Here is a 21,461-nt window from a genome sequence, read left to right as displayed (position 1 = left end):
ATTTTAATTATGAATCAGATAATGTTTAAGCTAGAAAAGACCTTAGTCAAGGTTGGACAATGTAAAGTTGTTGAGCAGGGAAAGAATATGATGGATATAAACGATGCTTAAGCTATTCTATGAAAGAGATTGAGAAATAGTATTCAGCACCTACTCCCTCCTCTTAACTAGAAAAGCTCATTTCTAGCTAACCTGAATATACATGATTTTAAGCCATTCTAAGCAAAAGAGCACTCCTATTTTTAGCTTGTGAAGATGATCAAAGAGGAATTCTGAACATGAGTGTTTTTTAAAAATTATTCCCATTCTACACAGATACACACAATTTATAGTAACACTCTTCATAATAGCAAAGAATTGGAAGGGAAAATGGGTGTATATCCTTGGGAATGGTGAACATTCAATGGTATATAAATGAAATGGGGTATTACTGAAACATCATGAAACATCATAAATTATGAATATGAAGAATGCAGAGAATGTTGAGACTATTTGTATGAACTAATACAGAGTGAAATAAGCAAAACCTGTAGAGTAATATACATAATAACCAGTCATGTACAGGAAAATGCTCCAAACCTTCAATCTGACAGTGAAGCATGCTGAGGTACTAAAAAGCAGATTATGATTCATTACAATCGTCTATTTACTATCCAAGAACAGCTTCTTAGTTTAGAACTTCTATACAATCTTACTCATGACCAATTTCAACAGACTGTAGGTCTATCTTGACAGAGAATGTACCCCCAACAAAATAAAACAAAAAAGTAAAAAACAGGATGAGCCTATAAAGTAGATATTGGCTTTCTTCCCAAAATCAGGCTTCTAGAGATTCTACTGTTAACATCAGCTAATATTTACTAGCTATGTGACCCTGGGCAAATCAGTTCGGTCTACTTCAGTTTTCTCTACTCTAAAATGGAGATAATAATAGTAGCTGCCTCCCGGGGTTGTGAGTATTAAAGGATATAGAATTTTTAAAGATTTTTTAGCACACAGTAGGCCCTTAATAAATGCTTGTTTTCTTCCCTTCCCTTCCCCCTGACTGTGAGACTAAACACCTGATGGGATGTACTCTTGAAAGAGATATGGAAGCAGTAGAAGGCACAAAAGAACCAAACAGTTCTGGTATTCAGTGGATCTATAATTTAAACCTGTATGGCAAGAATGAATCCAAATCAAATGAATATTTGTCTACTGGTATGTAATGAATTGTAGCATAACCACAACATACTCAAGCCACAACAGTAGGCCTGAAAGCTTTCTAAGAGATACAACTACTGAGTCACCAAAATAATGCTACAAATCTAGTCTCAGAGGACTGATGGACTCACTCTCCTCTTTAATATTAGAACCCAGTCCTAAACTGCAGGATGTCACTATGCATGGATAATGCTCATTAATCCTTGCATTTAAGAGGGCTTTAATGGTTGGTGTTAAATTTAGATTGTTGTAGAAAACCTCTGTTATTTGTAGAAGGCTCTATCACTTCCTACCTCCACTTCCAACCTTTCTTTACACACCACACTCCCTCTTTATCCCTTTTCACTTTTTCTTAGCTATCTCAAGCCCCCAAGGCTTTCCTTAGTTGTCCTTCTGGTTTTAGAATTACAAGTTTAGAACTTTGCTATGGGCTGTATGTAGATAAAAGGGACTATCTGAATTCTGTGTTATGAGTCATTCTGGAAGTGCTTGGGACAAAAAAAAAAATAAAATAAACTCCACTTATGAATTTTTAGAAAGACACAGGTTTTTAGGATGTCAGTTACCAGAATTAGCTACAAAAAATTCTACCAATATATTAGAACAGAAACCCTTTGAGGAAGTGATTGTGTTTTTAATCCAATTTTTGGAGGTTCAACCTCTAGCATAGCAAGTGTAAAATAAGTTTTAAAGTGTGCTCCCACTTTAGAAGCTTTCAGACACCCTTTTAATAACAGAAACATTTATTAAGTGCCAACTAGATACAAAATAGTCAAAGCTAAATTACTTCCAGAAACAAGTCTGGGCAAGTTCCCATGATGCACTAAGCAATGCCCCTTAAAGCAGTAAATTGAATCTATTCCCTCCCTCTGATCTCCCAAAATCTCAAAGTTATTCCAAAAACAACTGGGCAAATGACTAGTTGCCCCTTGGAATATTCTAATCCCGCTCAAAGTTGCATACATGGAATTTACCTGCCAATAACTGATAATCCCCACAGTATATTTCCCTTTATTCCTCCCAGGGGCCACAATCCCCCCAAAATGATGAAAGACAAGTAAATGTCAGGCTATTTCATGACTTAGAAAGATTAAGACCAATGGAGCTATGAAGGGAGTCTTGTAGATCTATAAAAATGCCACACCACTGACAGAAATTAGAATCTGAGCTGAAGATATTAAAAAAAAAAAAGAAAGATTTTGATAATTTTAAAGATTGCTGCATAGAACCAATACACTTAGACAAAGCTGACTGTAGATTTTAAGGGCTTTACTACCACAGTGAACATAAAGTGAGTCATTCTCATAAAGGCTCTCGAAAATATTTTATTAAGGGCAGATTATCCATTTACTTTATAGATCAGACCTGAAAGAGTCCTTAAAGATCACTTAGCCCTACTCTCAATGAGGAACTAGGGAGCTCACTAACTTATCCAAGGTCACATGGGTATGAAGTGGCAAAACAGAGATCTGAACCCAGATCCTATGATTCCATATCCTCTTTCCACTATAAAATGCTGCATCTTCCCCAAAAATATATATTTAAAATGGAAAACCGTTTTGAGATATTTACTTTTGGCTATTTCAAAAAACACCCACAACCTGACATGTTGGTCAATTCTCACGAAGTAATTTGTTTTTTTAAAGTTATATTTAGGGGCAGCTAGGTGGTGAAGTGGATAGAGCACCAGCCCTGGAGTCAGGAGTACCTGGGTTCAAATCCGGCATCAGACACTTAACACTTACTAGCTGTGTGACCCTGGGCAAGTCATTTGACCCCAATTGCCTCACTAAAAAAAACCAAAAAAAACAACAAAAAAGTTATATTTAGGGCAGTAGCTAGGTGGCGCAGTGGATAAAGCACCGGCCCTGGATTCAGGAGGACCTGAGTTCAAATTCAGCCTCGGACACTTGACACTAGCTGTTGGACCCTGGGCAAATCACTTAACCCTCAATGCCCTGCCCCGCCCCCAAAAAAGATTTACAAAAAAGGGCTTTCCTTCTTTAAATTAAATTTTATTTACTAGTCACAAAGGGGAACAAAGCTTACAAGTAAAATTCAGGGATATTCACCCTTGGCTGGTCTTTCACTCTCTCCCCTCTTACTGTTTCCCACTATGGTTAAACCACCTTTTATTCCAACCTCCATCAACATGCTCAGAGTAAATAACATTATCAGAAACAATTGCATCTTGCATCCCTGCTTCCTTTCAACATTAGCCTTAATTGGAAACCACTCTCTGGTCACAGACAAAAAGCAGAAAAGGAAGGAAGGGAAAAAAATCTTTAAAATGTAGTTTGTACTTGTGCTGTACAAAGCCAAGCACTTGAGCTGAGTTATCATCATCAGGGCCGCCAGCCGCCCCCCAATCACATGACTTCCATAAGACTGTACTCAAAGGAAGCACCAATTAGGCAAACCCAGAAGGTTCAACTTCTCCACCAAATTAATGGATCAAGGAAAGTGACTCTTCAGGAGCTGCTAGTATTTCTTTTAAAATCCCTCATTAAAGAGACTAACTCAGAAGATGAGAACAACAAGCTATGATCTTGCTTTAAGGGAAGGCACACAAAACAAGCAAAGGCTTCACCTCATAATATTCCCCCACCACTTATTTTTATCTGTTTTCCTCTAGATTTTGTTGTTGTTCAGTTGTGTCCAACTCTTCATGACACCCTGGACCATATCATGCCAATGATGTCCAGGGGGTTTTCTTGGCAAGGATACTGAAGTAGTTTGCCATTTCCTTCTCCAGTGGATTAAGGCAAACAGGTTAAGTGACTTGCCCAGTGTCACACAGCTAGTAAGTGTGTGAAGCCAGATCTGAAGTCAGGAAGATGAGCCTTCAAGCCCAGCTCTCTCCACTGAACCACACAGCTGCCCTTATCTCTATATATTTTCATTTAATCTTTGTTTCATGAAAGAGACACATGACCTTTGGCTGATCCCTTTAACCCTCTGAGCCTTAGTTTCTCATCTACAAAATAAGACAATTAAACCAGATGATCTCCAAAGCTCCCTCTCTAGTTGTCACTTCAAACTCTTTCAAGTTACCTTCACTAACTGAAGGTTCCATAGTTTGGAATAATCTAGGACTGGTAATCCAAAAGTCATCATTATTTGCACTTGAGACGCATTTTTTTCCCTTTTGCAGCAGCAGCGAATTTACCCATCCAGTTCTCTTTGCTTTCTGTCTACTAATATTCAGGTTTGCATCCTTGAACAGCAACTAACTGAAATAAAAGAACTTGGACCCAAAATATATGAGTGGCTACTTTGGCCTTAGATAATTTTAGACACAGGAAGGGATTGACTACAGATCAAAATAGCTTTAAAGCACAATTCACTAGTCATAAACATTGTGGAGGGAGCCAAAAGAGAGCTTAAAGAAAATAAAAGAGAAGCTGATCCAGTTTCTACAACCTTTCATAATATTCCCATTCAAACAGTACAATGAAATGGAAGACCCAGTTTTACACAAACAAGCTATGAAAAAGACCTGGACTTACCAGAACAGTATCCGTAAAATATTAGCTACTAATAACACTAGACACACATAAGTGGAAAACCCCTCAGCATTCTGAGTTCTTTTGATGTCTCTGTACTGGGGTATATATGGCACAACGCCTCCAAACACCATGGCCCCAGAGGCACCCCATGACACTATTTGTTGTAAAGGAATGAAGAGCCACTCCTGGCCATCTGCCTCCATCCTGAAGGTCATGGGTAGCCTTGAAGCACCCAAGTTACTGTCCAGGAGACCTCAAGACCTCTTCCCTTACTGCTGAGGCCTGGATACTCCAGAAGTTGTTCCGTTATTTCCCAACAGCTGGAGTCATCCTGTTGTAACAATCCTCCACCAATGGGACCCTACCAGAGAAAGCAGGAGGGAAAAATAAATAAATAACTTGAGGAGTTCCACATGGACCCACTCAACACACAGACACATACACACACACACACACACACATCCTCATTTCATAATGAAAGTTATATTTAACAAAATCGACTCGTGTTCAGGTCTGTTTTTCCACAAAGAAGGTCCTGGGACCCTAGTACCTCTTTCCACAACACATACTGAGGTACCTTATGCCCTCACCCCTCCCCACACTTTCAACTGGCCAGAATCAAAGTACTGCACCCCTGCGCGGCTGGCAGGAGGTTTGGGCCACACACTCGACTGTCCCCAGAGAGAAGAGAGGGCAAGAGCGAACCGACTCGTCTGGAGGGAGGTTGGGCCATACACCTGTCTGTCCCAGACGGGAGAAGTGCAAAACCATCCAGGTGAGCTGCATGCAGCAAGCAAGCAGCCACACCTCGTACTGGAAAATGAAGGAATGAATGAAAGAATGAATGGAGGGAGAGGAGCGGCCGGTAGCCTCTCGGGGTAAGAGAGGGTTTAAATACCCAACGAGGGCGCCTCTGACCTCATTAGTGTTGAGGAGCAAGCCACCCGATCACCCCGGGAGGGTACCTGATCCTGGCCTGGCACCGGAGGGGAAGAACCAAGAGAAGGTGGGCCAATCGCCCTCCTCCCTACCCACCCACACACCCCAGCCGAAGCGGAGGGCGCCGGGGAGGCTTCCTGCGGGAGCTGCGGGAGCAGGGGAGGGGGACAATCGCTACAAAAGCCCACCCGCTCCCAAGTCCTCCCCGGCCCCGCCAGCAGCTGCTGTGGCAGCTCTCCCTGAGAACCTCCTGCCGGGGGGGGGGGGGGGGGTTGTGAGAGAGACAAAGCAAGGGCGGGGGGGAGGGAAAAAAACTTTGTTGAGGGAGGGGGCTGCGCGCACACACAGACATATACACACAGAGACATACACATACACGTACACACACAGACATACACACGCACACGCGCACAGGAGCCCCGCCGTGGGCCAGCTGAGGGGGATACTGCAGACACCCATCTGGAGGGAGGCACCCCGCAGCAACGGCTGTGGCTGCAGTCCTTCCTCCTTCTCTTCCTCCTCCTCCTCCTCCTCCCCCCCCCCACCCCTGCAGCCCGCTACCCTCCGCGGCGCGGGGTCCCGGGGCCGCCGCCGCCGCCCTTCAGCCCGGAGCCCGTAGGGCACGCTCCGCCTTCCTCACCTCAGAGCCCCTTCACCGCCGAGCGGGAGCCGGGACGCCCCAGCTCCTACCCGGGTCCACGATTCAGTCCCTCTCTCAGTCTCCACAGCTCTCACAGCAGCCGCCGCCCCCCTTCCCGCCCCCCCCTCCAGTCCCGCGCCCCGGCCCCGCCCAGCTCCGCGGCCCCGCCCAGCCCCGCGCGCCGGCCCCCTCACTCCTCCTCCTCCCACCTCCCCCTCCCTTCCCCACCTACCTCGGCCGCTGCCCCGCGATTGGTGACACGAGCCAGCAACATCGCGCAGGAAAGACTTGAGCCCAGCTCCCGCGGCGTCACAAGAACCCGAAACTCCGCCCACGATCGAGAGAGGAAGGAAAAGCCCCCGGGTTTCTGCACACTGGGTCCTAGAGAGAGAGCCGCAGGGCGGGGGCGGGGTGGGGGCGGGAATGAGGAGGCGGAAAGCGTGTGCGACCGGCTCGGAGGAGGGGGGGGGGAAGGCCACAGCACTGGGCTTCTGCACAGGTTGGTCTGGAGCCACCTTTTCCTCCTAGATAAGTCTTGTGCCTTTGGGCTGGTGGCTAATTCAGGGCAAGAGAACAACTAACCTGAACCTTCTCCCGTAATACCCCAAGTGGGAGATGAGGTTGACCAGAAATCACCGCGTGTAATAGGGGTGACTGTGAAGTAGAACCAGAGCATCCTAGAGCTGGAAGGTAGTGCCGAGAGCTCTCCCTGAAGGAGTATTTTCCACTTGATAAAGTACTTTTTCCTCCCAACTCCTTCCTCGCACACCTGTTCCCTCCTCCCCCCCATGAAGAAGGCATAGTAAGTATTATCCAGTGCTTAGCACAGTGCCAGGTACATAGTAGGCACTTAATAAATGTGTATTGTATTGAATTTTACAGATAAGGACGTTAAGTGACTTGCTCAAGATCATACATTCAGTCCACTCAACAAATTTGTATTAAGTGCCTACTTAATGAGAGTAGAGAGTATTATGTTAGCATACAAAAGTTTAGGTAAGGGGCAACTAGGTGGCACAGTGGATAGAGCGCTGGCCCTGGAGTCAGGAGGGCCTGAGTTCAAATTCGACCTCAGATACTTGACACATACTAGCTGTGTGACCCTGGGCAAGTCACTTAACCCCAATTGCCTCACCAAAAAAAAAGTTTAGGTAAAATGATACTCATTTGGTCATGGAACATCATAGCTAGAATTTAGTGTTGTGAGGTTTGCAAGGCCCCTTACATGTATTATCTAATTTACCCCTCTGGCCCTCAAAATGAAAGAATTAGACCAGATGATCCCCAACCCTCACCCCCTTCTAATTCTTATATAGTCTGATTCTTAGGAGTATCATTTCAAACTCTTTCAAGTTTCCTCACAACAACACTGGAAAGTAGATGTTATTAGTATCTATATTTTACAGATGAGAGAACTGAGGCTGAAAGGAGTGTAAAGCCTAGTGTCACCCGGCTAGTCTGTGAGGACTGTGAGGATCTCAGTATCCCACCATATAGAATCAGCCTTGGTATTCAAATCTCATCAGTACTCTCTGCCCCTCCGATGAGACCCTCTGACTGGAGGGCAGAGACATGAACTGCAAGACCTCCATTTAAGGAAGGGGCCCAGCATAGTCTTCTCCCCATTTCCCATCATCTGCACTGCTTTGGGATTTTGGGGACTTCATCATACCAGCAGGTGACGTATCTCCCTTCCCAACCCATTTCAGCTTCTTTTCATGTGTTATCATTCCCCATTAGGATCGTAAACTCCTTGAGATCAGGAAGTGTCTTTATTTGTGTCCCCAGCACTGTGCCTAGCATATAGTAGGTGATTAATAGATGTTTATTGACTATTGACTATGCACTGCTCCAATTTTTAGGAAATTATTCCTTAATTTGAAACAAAATCTGCCTCTCTCTAATTTGAATCCTGTACATATATACTGTAACGATTGGAATGACGCCACCTGCTGGATACTTACTGTAGAAGAGTTCTGCCCATGAAGGGAAGGTCTTTGAGGGCAAGACCAGGAGTCTTTTCTTTGGCATCAGGAAGTGACGCGGGCTAGTGGGAGGGGGAAGGAAGAGACTGGCGCTCAGTCTCGCGTTTTTTCCTGAGGACGCTGGCGGAGAAGGGAGCTAGAAATGTGCTCTCCCTTTAATAGATAGGAATCTAGGCCTTTCTCTCTCTTTACCAAATTCTTATTCTCCTTAATAAATGCTTAAAAGTCTAACTCTTGCTAAAGCTTATAATTTATTGGCGACCACTCATTAGATATTTTAGACAGACTAGCTAGAATTTTAGCCCTTAACAATACATATACTTATATAAGAGAGCTGCTTCAGTCTTAAGGAGCAACTCTCACCTTAGAACCTCATGGTAGGAAAATCAATTGACATCAGAATTTTGAAAGTCACGAAGGAAATAAGAAGCAAAAGAAATGATCTCTGACATACAAAACCAACCATAGAATTAAGTATTGGTAGGAAACCATTTCCATAATGTTTTCACAAAAAGTATTCCAGTGTTAGACTTAGAAGGATCCGTGGAGATGACTTAATAATTGAGATTTACATACTACCTTAAGGTTTAAGAGTGTGTTTGCACTTAAGCTTCCCTGTAACCCTATGAGATAAGCACTACATACTTATCTCATTTTACAGATGAAACTAAGACTTAGTGAGGTTAAATGGCTTGCTCGGGGCAGCTAGGTGTTGCAATGGATAAAGCACCAGCTCTGGAGTCAGGAGTACCTGAGTTCAAATCCGGCCTCAGACACTTGACAATTACTAGCTGTGTGACCCTGGGCAAGTCACTTAACCCCCCATTGCCCCGCAAAAAACAAAACAAAACAAAAAAATGGCTTGCTCATAGTCACATAGCTAGTATCAAAGAAGAGATCTGAATCCAAGTGCATTGGACTATACGTGTTACTGCCATATCTAGTCCAACTCCCTCATTTTACAGATGAGGAAACTGAGGCCCAAAGAGACAACATGACTTGTCATGAGAAATTCAGCAAGTGTGATTTTCAAGGACACTGAAAAGTTCTCCTGCCCCAAAATATTTCCCCTAACAGCCTTTATCAGTATCTGAAATTCCATAATTAAATTCATTTCAGTTAAAGTACTGAGTCTTATTTCAAATCTCTTAAACCACACTCCATGATATGTTCTAAATGGTACTTGACCTTAAAATTGAAGGTAATGCTATTTTTAAAAAATTAAAGAGAAACATATATACCTCCCATAGTTTAGGGAAGAAGATATATTCTTTTTAAAAACTTTAATAAATATTTTTATTTAAAGTTTGGAGTTCCAAATTATATCCCTCCTTCCCAACTCCCTCCCTGAGGTGATAAGCATTCAGTTGTAGGGTATACATGTGCAATTATATAAAACATTACCATATTAGTCATTTTTGTATAAGAAAACTTGAATGAAAGAAATAAAATTTAAAATAGCATGCTTCAGTCTGTGTTCAATCAATATAGTTCTTTCTTTGGAGGTGGATAGTATGCTTCATCATTCATCCTTTGAGATTGTCTTGGATTTACTGATTGCTAAAAATAGCCAAGTCATTCATAGTTCTTCATGGAATAATATTGCTGTCTGTGTGCACAACGTTCTCCTGGTTTTGCTCACTTCACTATATATCAGTTCATATAAGTTTTTCCAGGCCTTTCTGAAATCATCCTGCCTCTCATTTCATGTAGTACAATAATATTTCATTACAATCATACAAAAACTTGTTTAGCCATTCGCCAATTGATGGATGTTCCTTTGTTTTCCAATTCTTAGCCATCACAAAAAGAGCTGCTATAAATATTTTTATACAAATAAGTCTTTTCCTCTTTTTTGGGATGTCTTTGGGATATAAACTTAGCAGTGGTATTATTGCTGGATGAAAGGGTATGCACAGTTTGATAACCCTTTGGGCATAGTTCCAAATTACTGTCCAGAATGGTTGAATCGGTGCACAACTCCAACAACAGTAGATTAGCATCCTGGTTTCCCCACATCCTCTCTAACAGCCAACATTTCCCTTTTTTGTTCTATTTGCCATTCTGATAGGTATAAAGTGGTACCTCAAAATCTTCTCATTTTCTCTCTCTCTTTTTAACTCCTTTTCTCCTCAAAACTTTATTTTCCTTCTGGCCACTGCCTTCTTTAGTTCACCTTCTATTTTATCATCACCTTCCCCCTTTCTTTTATCCCTTAGATGAGATAGATTTCCATATATATATATATATATACATACATACATATATGTGTGTGTGTATCCCTCTTTTAACCAATTCAGAAAAAGGTGAGATTAAGTTGTAGCACATCCTCCCATTTTTTCCACTGTAAAAGCTGTTCCTTGTGTACCTCTTTTATGTGAGATAATTTTCCTCATTTTTCCTCTCCCTTTCCTTTCTCCCAATGCATCCTTTCTCACCCAATGAATTTTTTGAGGTATTTCAAACATAATTAATGCACCCCTCTGCCCTTTAATATACAAATATTATATTCTATAATAATATATTCTATTATATAATTATTTACAATATTATAACTTTGGTTACATTGGTCTTGTTTGAGCAAAAGCTTTTTAATTTTATATAATCAAAATTTTCTATTTTACATTTTATATTGCTCTCTATATCCTCTTTGGTCCTAACTTCTTCCCATGTCCATAAATCTGACAGATAAACTATTCCATGTTCTCTTAATTTGCTTATGGTATCATCCTTTATGTATGAATCATGTACCCATTTTTATCTCATTTTAGTATACAGTGTGTGATGTTAGTCTATATCTAGTTTCTGCCATACTATTTTCCAGTCTTCCCAGTAGTTTTGCTCAAATAATGAGCTTTTGTTCCAAAAGCTCAGATCTTTGGGTTTATCATAAATTAGATTACTATAGTGTAATTGTTTCTATCTCTTCTTCTGTTAAGAATATATATTCTCCCACATAAATCATCAGCATTTCTGTATATTACCAACAAAGTCTAGCAGCAACAGATAGAAAGAGAAATTCCATTTAAAATAACTGTAGAAAATTGCCAAGACAAACCTGAGAACTATATGGACTATAACGATTGGAATGACGCCACCTGCTGGAGACTTACTGTAGAAAAGCTCTGTCATGAAGCGAAGGTCTTTGAGGGCAAGACCAGCAGTCTTTTTTTTGGTGTCAGGAAGTGACGTTTGCTTGTGGAAGGAAGAAGGGGGGAGCCTGGCCCTCTGACTCTCTCTTTTTCCTGGGGACTCTGGCGGAGAAGGGAGCTAGGAATGCTCTCTTCCTTTAATAGATAGATGAATGTAGGACTTTCCTTCTCTCTTTACCAAATTCTTATTCTCCTTAATAAATGCTTAAAAGTCTAACTCTGGCTAAAGCTTATAATTTATTGGTGACCACTCATTAGATATTTTAGACAGACTAGCTAGAATTTTAGCCTTAACAGGACACAACTATAAAACACTTTTCACACAAATAAAATCTGATCTAAACAATTGGAAAAATATTAATTGCTCATGGGTAGGCTGAGCCTATAATAAAAATGACAATTCTACCTAAGTCAAGCTAATTCATAACAACATGAAAAAACTGGTTCAAAGCACTAATAATAATAGAAATGCAAATCAAAACACCCGGAAAATTCGCAAAAATAACCAAAGATGGCAACAGTCTATGTTGGAGGATGGCTAGGAAAGAAAAGATGAGTACATCAATACATTTTGGTGGAGCTGTGAAATGGTTCAATCATTTTGGAAATCCATTTGGAATTATGCAAATAAAGTAACTAAAATGTTCATACCCTTTGGACCAGAGACTTCTTTACTGAGTTTATACCTCAAGGAAGCCACTGATAAGAAAAAAGTACCCATATACTCCAAAATATTTATAACAGCACTCTCTTGCAATAGCTAAGAATTGGAAACAAAATAGAAGGCCCATCAGTTGTTCAGTCTTGTCCAATTCTTCACCACCCCACTTGGGGGTTTCTTGGCAAAGATACTGGAGTGGTTTGCCATTTCCTTCTCCAGTTCATTTTAGAGATGAGAAATCTGAAGTAAACAGAGTTAAAGTACTTGTCCCAGGGTCACACAGCTAGCAAGTGTCTGAGGCCACATTTGAACTAAGGTCTTTCTGACTCTAGGAACCTGGTTTCCCTTCCCATCAATTAGGCAATGGCTAAACAAATTGTGGGGCAGTTAGGTGGTGCTAGTGGAAAGAGTACTGGGCCTGGAATCAGAAAGAATTCTCTTCCTGAGTTCAAATCTGGCCTCAGACACTTACTAGCTATGTGTCCCCAGGCAAATTGCTTAACCCTGCTTGCCTCAGTTTCCTCATCTGTAAAATGAGCTGGAGAATGAAATGGCAAACCACTCCAATATCTTTGCCAAGAAAATCCCAAAAGGGGTCAAGAATAGTTGGACACAACTGAAAAATGACTAAACAACAACAAAACAAATTGTGGTACATGAATGTAAATGTGCTCTAAGAAATTGTGTGTGATGAATACAGAGAAGCATGATCCATATGATCTGATCTATATGAACTGATGCAGAATTAAATAAGCAGAACCAAGGAAAATATTTACAGTAATTATAGCCATATAAATGGAAAGAACAATAACACCAAATTATTGAAAGTAAATGTAAAAATATAGAGAGAGAGATCAGGTGGAATTCAAATGAAGAGCTATGAGAAGATACTCCCAAACTACCCCTTTGTGGAGGTGGGAGGTCCACAGTTATTACATATTGTATATGTTTTAAGACTTTTTCAATGTATTACTCAGTTGTCCTGCATTTCTTTTTCCTCTCTAAAACTGGGAGGGATACATGGTATTACTATGCCAATGTAAGAAACACAATATCTCTCAAACTACAACTCTGCATTAGACCCACTTTGATGTAACTGAGTTTCTTTGACAGGAATATCCAAGTAAGACTTAAAAAGGAGAAACTTGCCTAGACTAGCTTTTTGGGGAATCAGATTTATCATTCTGAATCTTTTGCTGAATCTATGATTGCTTACTCATTGTTGATTTTCTGAGGAGGGTGTGAAACAATGTAAGAAAAAGCTACTATAGAGCAAGCTATTTTGCAACACCTTCCCTAGTTTCACAAGTACCATGTGGGAAGGCAGAAATAGATAATAGTTTCTGGGAAAGAGGATCTGGGGGTAGTAATGGACTACAGGCTCAATGTGAGTCATCAGTGTAATGAAGCAAAAACCCCAAAGGTAATATGCTCCTAGGGTGCATGAAAAAGGGCACAGACAGTTGGAGGAAGAGCAGAACATCTAAAGCATTGTGTTCAGTTCTGGGCACTATATTTTAGAAAGGACATTGATAAACTGGTAAATGTCCAAAAGATAATAAAAATATGAAAAGGTCTCAATATTATACCATATGAAGATTGGTTAAAGGAACTAAATGTAAAAGGAACATGACGGGGGCAGCTAGATGGTGCAGTGGTTAAAGCACTGGCCCTGGATTCAGGAGTACCTGAGTTCAAAGCCGGCCTCAGACACTTGACACTTACTAGCTGTGTGACCCTGGGCAAGTCACTTAACCCCCATTGCCCCGGGGGGGAAAAAAAAAGGAACATGACCACTTTCTTCAAGTGGAAGAAAGTTGAGATTTGTTCTCCTTGGCTCCAAAGGACAAAATTGGAAACAGTGGATAGGAGTTGAAAAAAGGAACATTTAAATTTCATGTAAGGAAAATATTCCTAACAAGTTCAGTTCTCCAAACCTAGAAAAGGTTGTCTGGGAGTTAGTGGGTTCCCCTCATTGAAGGCTTTCAAGCAAAAGTTGGACAATTATTAAGTGTGTTGTCTTGTTCGGATACAGGTTAGACTAGATGGCCTCTCAGGTCCCTTCCATATCAGGCAATCTATGGTTCAATCTATGATTCTCAGGTTCTGAAAAGCCCTTTAACACAGCACAGGAACCAACCACCCCATTTCTTTAACCTAAGCTATGATTCTGCCATTACACATTCCTGATTCAGCACTACTTAAAATTTCCAAAGGGAGTAACTTGAAATGCAGTGCTAGGTTTGTGCAGGGAAATAAAATACAATGAAAAAACACTGCAGGATGACTGGGAGAGAAGCAGCAGCTGTTCTCAGATGGTTTGCTCTTAACCACATGTACTTACAGCTCTGAATTCTTATGATTTTTTAAAGAGATTGCTCTGGAATCTGATCCTCTATCACTGATTATCAGGAACATAAGCTCTGATTTTCCTCTGGGAGCTTCAGTAAAGCCACAAAGCTTTTGATGCTGTATCTCACTTGAATCTGAATGAATCCCAATGCTCCTTAATGCTAGTACCTTCCTTTTGTTGATTTTCTCCAATTTATCTTCTCTATATATTTCATTTGTTTGTAAGTGTTTGGATGTAATCTTCCCCCTTAGATAGTGAGCTCCTAGGGAACAGGGACTGTCTTTTGCCTTTCTATTCCCAGCACTTAGCACAGTGTCTGGCACATGGTAGGAGTTTAATGAATGGTTAATGACTAACCTTACAGAATGAATTAAGTCATTGCTGCTGCTGTTTGTTTCCTGAGTAGGTGGTATACTGGGACTTGGGTGAACTCTTATTCCCACAATGGATTCTCAGTCAGACAGGCTAGAGTAAATGACTTCTGAGATTCCTTTCAATTCAATTCCATAATTTGTTATCGTTATTGATCATAATTATACCTGCTAGAGTGTTCCCCCTTTGAGACTTCAGCAAAAGCTGAAGGTCAACTGGGAATGAAAGAGAGAAACATTAAAATGTAAAGGAGAGGGGCAGCTAGGTGGCGAAGTGGATAGAGCACCGGCCCTGGAGTCAGGAGTACCTGAGTTCAAATCCGGCCTCAGACACTTAACACTTACTAGCTATGTGACCCTGGGCAAGTCACTTAACCCCAATTGCCTCACTAAAAAAAAAAAAATGTAAAGGAGAAAGCCAGCAAAAGCAAAATAGACTGTCATCACCCTTAAATGGAAAACTTGAATGCCTGGATGGTAAATGCTGTGGCCAGCAAGACAATGAATTTGCCTCAAGGGCATGGATTACTGTAAAAGGCAACTCTATCCCAGTCCCAGAAGCTCAAAATCTAGGTCTGTCTCCTCACCATCTCTAACCCAACCGCCCCTCCACCCTTTCCATATATAATCTGTTGCCATGGCCTGTCAATTTCATTTTTGCAACATATCTCAAATATGACCCCCTCTCTCTGATACTGCCACTGCTTTAACATCATCACCTCATACTTGGACTTCCTCAAGTTTCTTGCAACTCCAATCCATCCTCCATTCTGTCACTAAAGTGATTATTCTAGAGCACAGATCCCAATCATGTCACACACACCCACATAGTCTTTCAGTAAACTATAGTGGCTCCCTTTTGCCTCCAGGATCAAATATAAAATGCTCTGTTTGTCATTCAAAACCCTTCATAGCCTACCCCCCCACACACACACACACATACCACCTAATCTTCTTACACCTTACTCCCCAACACACACACTCTAATCCAGTAACACTGGTTTCCTGGCTGTTTTACAAACAAAAAAACACTGCATTTCTCTGCTCCTGGCATTTTTTTTTTTTTGGCTGTCCCCCATACCTAGAACATTGGTTAATAAATGTTTAATGATTGATTGGCTCATTCCACCAAGACATCACACCCTAAAGAGCAACAAGCCCTGCTGAGTCATCCATTTGCCTTGCCATGTGTGTTCCCTTCACAAGTGCTTCACCACCATTGTACTTAAAGTTTATGCTCACTTTCGTCCTTTGTTTGACTCTGAATGTATTTGAGGGAGTGTGCCCCCTGGTGTTTGGAAGAATGCTTTGTAACAACTGTTAGGAACGCTTTGTAAGTACTGTTCTTGCTTTGCCATTTGAGTGAAGAAATGCCTTTATTATAGAAGATAATCTTCTGACTCATTGTGAAGGAAAACATTCTTAAAGGCCCAGGAGCTCACACTTAAGATACTACCCCCAGGGTTACTCTTAGAACATTGAAAATAGTAACGACCATGCCCCAAGAGAGAGGTGGTGGTGGTGGTGGTTCAAGTTGGGGAGTGAACTCAAAGCAATGTTACATCATTAATAATTAATGATAACGAATAATTATTTAAGTAAAGAAGTTTTCAGGAGTGTCAATTATCAGTCTGAAGAGTTCCCTAATTAACTTGCTGAGATTGCTGACTAGGGACTATTGTATAGAGGCAATGAAATATGAGCATGCTTACTGGTTCCAGTAACTAGGACTACTGCCAGATGAGTGACTGACTGGAAATCAGTGCCCATCCCAGTGGTGTATAAAAGCTAGCTGCAAAACCCCACTCAGCTTTATTTTTCACTTTCTCTCACTATGTAAGACTCCCTCCTTATCCTTTCTTTTATGCCTTCTTCCAGAGTACATCAAAGGAGGAGACAGCAGGCCAAGGAGGGGATCTCTTCCTTCCTCCAGTCCAAGAGTAGCGTGGTGGCACGTGGCCATAGCTGATGTGTATGCACACAGACTGAAAGGATAGATTATAGACAATGTTTATGAACCCCAAGTATGAGGGATATCTCCTAAATCAGTCTGCTCCTTGAATAAAGAAGCATTTGGTCTGCATGGTTTTGAGACAGGAAGAGCACTAAACAAAGGTACTTACTATACCACTGCAGGTTTGATGAGCAAGGGATACAGCAAACTCCAAACTGCCTCCCAGGGCAGTCTAAATCACAGGGTGATAATAAAAGTCTTGGGGAGACCATGGGAGAGAGGGAATCTAAAAAATGACAAAACGTTACCCTGCTAGCAATCCCCATGTGCAATTTATTAAGTGCTTTATGTTTCTGTTCCTGTCTGTCCATGGGCTCTTTTGTGAATCTCTTTTGAGTCCTTTATGTCTCATGAATATTCTGTAAGGTAAAATGCAAAGGCTGTCCCACATACAATAGTTAAATTATGTGCAACTTTGCCTCACTTAAATCTAATTCACAGAGAAACAAGATATCACCACATAATGTCATTGGTCCTTTTCCATGAAGGACAAACAGCTACAACAAATTATGTACTCAATTTATGCAGAGTGCCTATCCAGAAATGTAGACCCTGTTAACCCATGTGTGTGAGTGGCAGGGGCAGGAGGAGCATATCCCTAGGGAGGAACCTAGGTAAGAATTGTCATGGGGAAAATGGGGTAGGGGGTTTGGGAAGGGGATAGGGTTCTGGGAAAGGGGTTAGGGGTTTGGGGTCCTTAGGAATTCTTTAAAGAATTACACCCTCTTGTACACAAAAGCAGTTAGAATAAGATGGTAATTTATTTAGTGGCAGGGGAAGGGAAGAGAAGGGAAACCATGAAAGAAATCCTTGAACTTCTCATGGGAAGAAAGGCATGGCAGAGTGTGGTTCTGAGATACCAATCTCCTCAGGCAGGAGACTAGCAGGTACTTTTATACAGGACTGATGGGGGTGACCATCTGTGGAAAGTTCGCTTAGTGAGAGAGGACCATCCCCCACTAGTGGCCGCTGGAGGAGTTAGGTGAAGGGTGGCTGAAGATCTCTCAAGCCATCTCCTCTGGACACAAAGGCAGTAGCCACACCTAATCTTATCTCCCCAGGGTTGAGGGAGACTAGAATAAAGGGTAGGGGTCCTGGAGCTAGCTCAGTCTGATCTGGTTCCACTTATCTCTCTAGGCATGTCTGTCCTCTGGTTTAGTTTCTCAAGGAGAAGGTTCTTTGATGTACCCCAGAGAACTTCTGGGATGCTCTGGGTCCAAAACAGAATTATAACTTTATTTTCATGAGAGCAATCCTAGAGCAAGGGTTATATAAATAAATTTCTACTCTGAAGCCTCATCATAGTATAAAAGGGAACCTAAATTCTCAAAGATTATCCCATGAAATGCAGGCTCTTCCAGATTCTAAAATGCGGAAAAGATTGTGAATGTACTCCTAGCAACATCCTGTGTCTGCTTTCCTAGGACCCAACTTAGTGCAAAGAGGTTCATTACCAGTAGGCTGGCCACTTGCAGATGAACTCCTTTGCCATGGCAACAGGTGAAACAAAAAAAACCTAAGTGGACCTCAGTCCTATGCATCCACCTTCCAGTTCCACAATTAGAGGGGCAGAGGGGCAGAACAGAGACAGAGGATGCAAAGAATCACAAAATTTTTAAATTATCTATAAACATTAACTTGGTTGTTGGTACTCTAAACCTGAGATCCTTATCCAACGATCAACTACTGACAGACATAATAGTGAAAGAAGTGAATCATAACAATCTTGAAACCAGAAGACAAGCCTCAGCTGAATGAAAGGATGGCTCAGAGAAACTTTTTGGAGAGAAAAATACAGGAATTGGCAGAATTGATTTTGTCATGGCTCCAAAGGCAATGATAAACATTATTTCATATAAAATGTGATCATCTCATATTGTAGTGCTCATGATGAGGGTTTGTAAAAAGACTACCATAAAGATAATTGCAATTTATGTTCCAACATCTGTTGCTGAAGATAAGGAGATAGAGAAATCCTGTCAAGACCTCTTTTTGCATTCACTGAGCTAATCACTTCATTGCAGGGGTAGAAGGACCTTCATTTTGTCCCACTGGGAGGACTCTCCATATGCCATCAGGAAAACCCTCATTATAGTATACCATGCTGCCATGACTGGCAACCTAATCACCTTATCCTCCATATCTGCATTACCCTTTCCACATTTCAGTGGTAGTATGGACCATGATGTCATTTTAATCCAACCCTGCTGACTGCCAAAATGTTGGAGGCTAGGCTTGCCTAAAGTGAGTCTTTTACTTCTGATTAAAAAATGGAACAAAATGAGACATTTAATGAAAGGAGGGCTATACTTTTCCACCACGTGGAAAGGATACTCATCAAGGATACAGCATTGGTTCAGCTAAGCAGTCTCTATTACCTCCATTTGAACTTCAGGCCAGCAGGGTATGATGATTCACATGGCAATGTGACATCTGCCAAGTCTGATGGGCACTGACATCTCATAGTCTGGCTTCTTTTATTCCCTTAGTCATCCAAGAAGTCATGTAAATAGCTCAAGCCTTAGCACTCACAGCTTCCTTACTTTTTAGGAAAAAAACAAAAGCAAAAAAATCTATCTTAGTCTAGCAGAGACCCTACCACACACAGACCAATATATCACCTCCTCAAAGATTTCTAGAAAGATTGACTATTAGCCATTGTGGGCCTTGAGTCTAGTTCGTCAGAGGTCTATATCTGTCAGTGAGCCAGACATCTGAGGTTATGGCACATCTCAGGACCAGACTATGATATTAAAAGCCACAAATGTGAGAATATCAAATGAGCAAAAAAGGAAGCAATGGTATCATTAAGGTTATGGAGCACTTATGGCCAAGTGAATTGACATCTTCAAGTACCACCAACACTAAACACACCTGAACCACCAAGCCCAGGGGAAACTGGCATTGATCTAGGCACAGTATCACATATAGTATCCCAACTATTGGGAGAAAGAATGAAGATAAATGTTTGTGCAAATGAGGGCAGGTTTCCAAGGACACTCAAAACAGAAGTGGGTGTAGGGCTCTACCTCTACTATATACTTTATATTTCACATGACAAGAGTAAAGAGTACACATAAAATCTTATCCTGGTTTAAGACCAAGTTTTGGTACCAGACAACTCAAACCACCACCTTACCCTAAAACCTAATGGAGGTATGACACTGAAGGGAGGCAGGGGTGCAGTGGCACATTGGAAAGAGAGAGTGAATTTGGAGACAGAAGATCTGAGTTCAAATTCAGCCTCAGATACTTCCTTTTTTTTTTTTTTTTGTTAGTGAGGCAATTGGGGTTAAGTGACTTGCCCAGGGTCACAGAGCTAGTAAGTGTTAAGTGTCTGAGGCCGGATTTGAACTCAGGTACTCCTGACTCCAGGGCCAGTGCTCTATCCACTGCGCCATCTAGCTGCCCCCTCAGATACTTCCTAATTATGTAATCCTGTGCAAGGCACTGTGTCCTTCAGTTTCCTCATCAGCAAAATGAAGATAAATAATTGTATCTGCCTTCCAGAATTGATGTCAGGATCAAATGAGATAATATATGTAAAGTGCTTAACATAGTGCCTGGGACATTGTAGGCATTAAAAAATCCTAGCTGTCATTATAATTAACCCAAAAGCCTTGGGAATGGCAGTATCCCCCAGACTACTAGCACATCCCAACTCATCAGCTAGGGAAGTAATTCCTATGAAGAAGGTATCCCTGCTCACCACTTAGCTATCCCTAACTATCCTAGCTATCCCTGACTGCTTACCAACTGCAATGTACAGATCAGGTAAGTCAGCTTAGTTGAAAGTTCTCTCAGAGAATCACAGGGTTAGTCCATCAAGAAGTTTATTAAGCCCCTGGGGTACAAAGAAAGGCAAAAGGTAGTCCCTGCCCTCATGGAACTCATATAAGACAACATATAAAAGGAGTCGAAAAGGGGCATTGAAAAGGTCCTGAAGGGGCAGGTAGGTGGCACAGTGGATAAAGCACTGGCCTTGGATTCAGGAGGACCTGAGTTCAAATCTGACCTCAGACATTTGACACTTACTAGCTGTGTGACCTTGGGCAAGTTACTTAACCCTTATTGCCCCTCAAAAATTTTTTTTAAATTCAATTTGAAAAGGTCCTGAAGCATTAAGAAAGTCTTGAGGGGCACCTTGTTAAATGGAAGATCTAGGAGAAACTTTCCCCTGGAGTGACCCCAAAGGCAGGGGGTACTAAGGAGCTATACATTTGTGATCTTGCAAGATAATGAGTTTCTGGAGTCCCTTATGAAATTCAGTAGTGTATTTGTAGATTTTTTTTTTTTTTGCGGGGCAATGGGGTTTAAGTGACTTGCCCAGGGTCACACAGCTGGTAAGTCAAGTGTCTGAGGCCGGATTTGAACTCAGGTACTCCTGAATCTGGGGCTGGCGCTTTATCCACTATGCCACCTAGCTGCCCCTATTTGTAGATTTCTAATCAGAATTTGGAGATTTAAGTCTGGAGGTTAAGAGAGAGGTATGGGTTGGATAACTATATATGAGAATCATCAGCATAGAGATGATTGAAAACTTGGGAGCTGAGAGGCAGTCAAGATAATGGAGTGAAAGAAAGCATTTTGCCCAGCATACCTTCTCTACAACAACCTAGAAGATTCGTCAGACT

The 21,461-nt window shown here is 41.5% G+C and overlaps 1 protein-coding gene across 3 annotated transcripts in view; it reads right to left on the bottom strand.

Annotated features, from left to right (window-relative positions):
- The window catches only part of SLC66A2 (solute carrier family 66 member 2), a 181,864-nt gene extending 175,254 nt beyond the window's left edge, over positions 1–6,610 (bottom strand). For 2 of the 3 annotated variants that reach the window (XM_043976828.1, XM_043976830.1), the window contains exons 1-2: positions 6,292–6,410; positions 4,713–5,073 (exon numbers count right to left, since the gene is read on the bottom strand). In XM_043976828.1, the coding sequence (XP_043832763.1) occupies positions 4,713–4,927 (215 nt within the window). In that variant the 5' untranslated portion in view covers positions 4,928–5,073; positions 6,292–6,410. Of the gene's footprint in view, positions 1–4,712; positions 5,074–6,291; positions 6,411–6,523 lie in introns of those variants that run through there. The other variant, XM_043976829.1, reaches the window with a different exon arrangement.
- Positions 6,611–21,461: the final 14,851 nt, after the last annotated feature.

The sequence above is a fragment of the Dromiciops gliroides genome, chromosome 1, assembly GCF_019393635.1.
Source record: "Dromiciops gliroides isolate mDroGli1 chromosome 1, mDroGli1.pri, whole genome shotgun sequence".
In the NCBI taxonomy this organism is placed as follows: Eukaryota; Metazoa; Chordata; class Mammalia; order Microbiotheria; family Microbiotheriidae; genus Dromiciops; species Dromiciops gliroides.
This window is presented reverse-complemented; position numbering and strand designations above follow the sequence as displayed.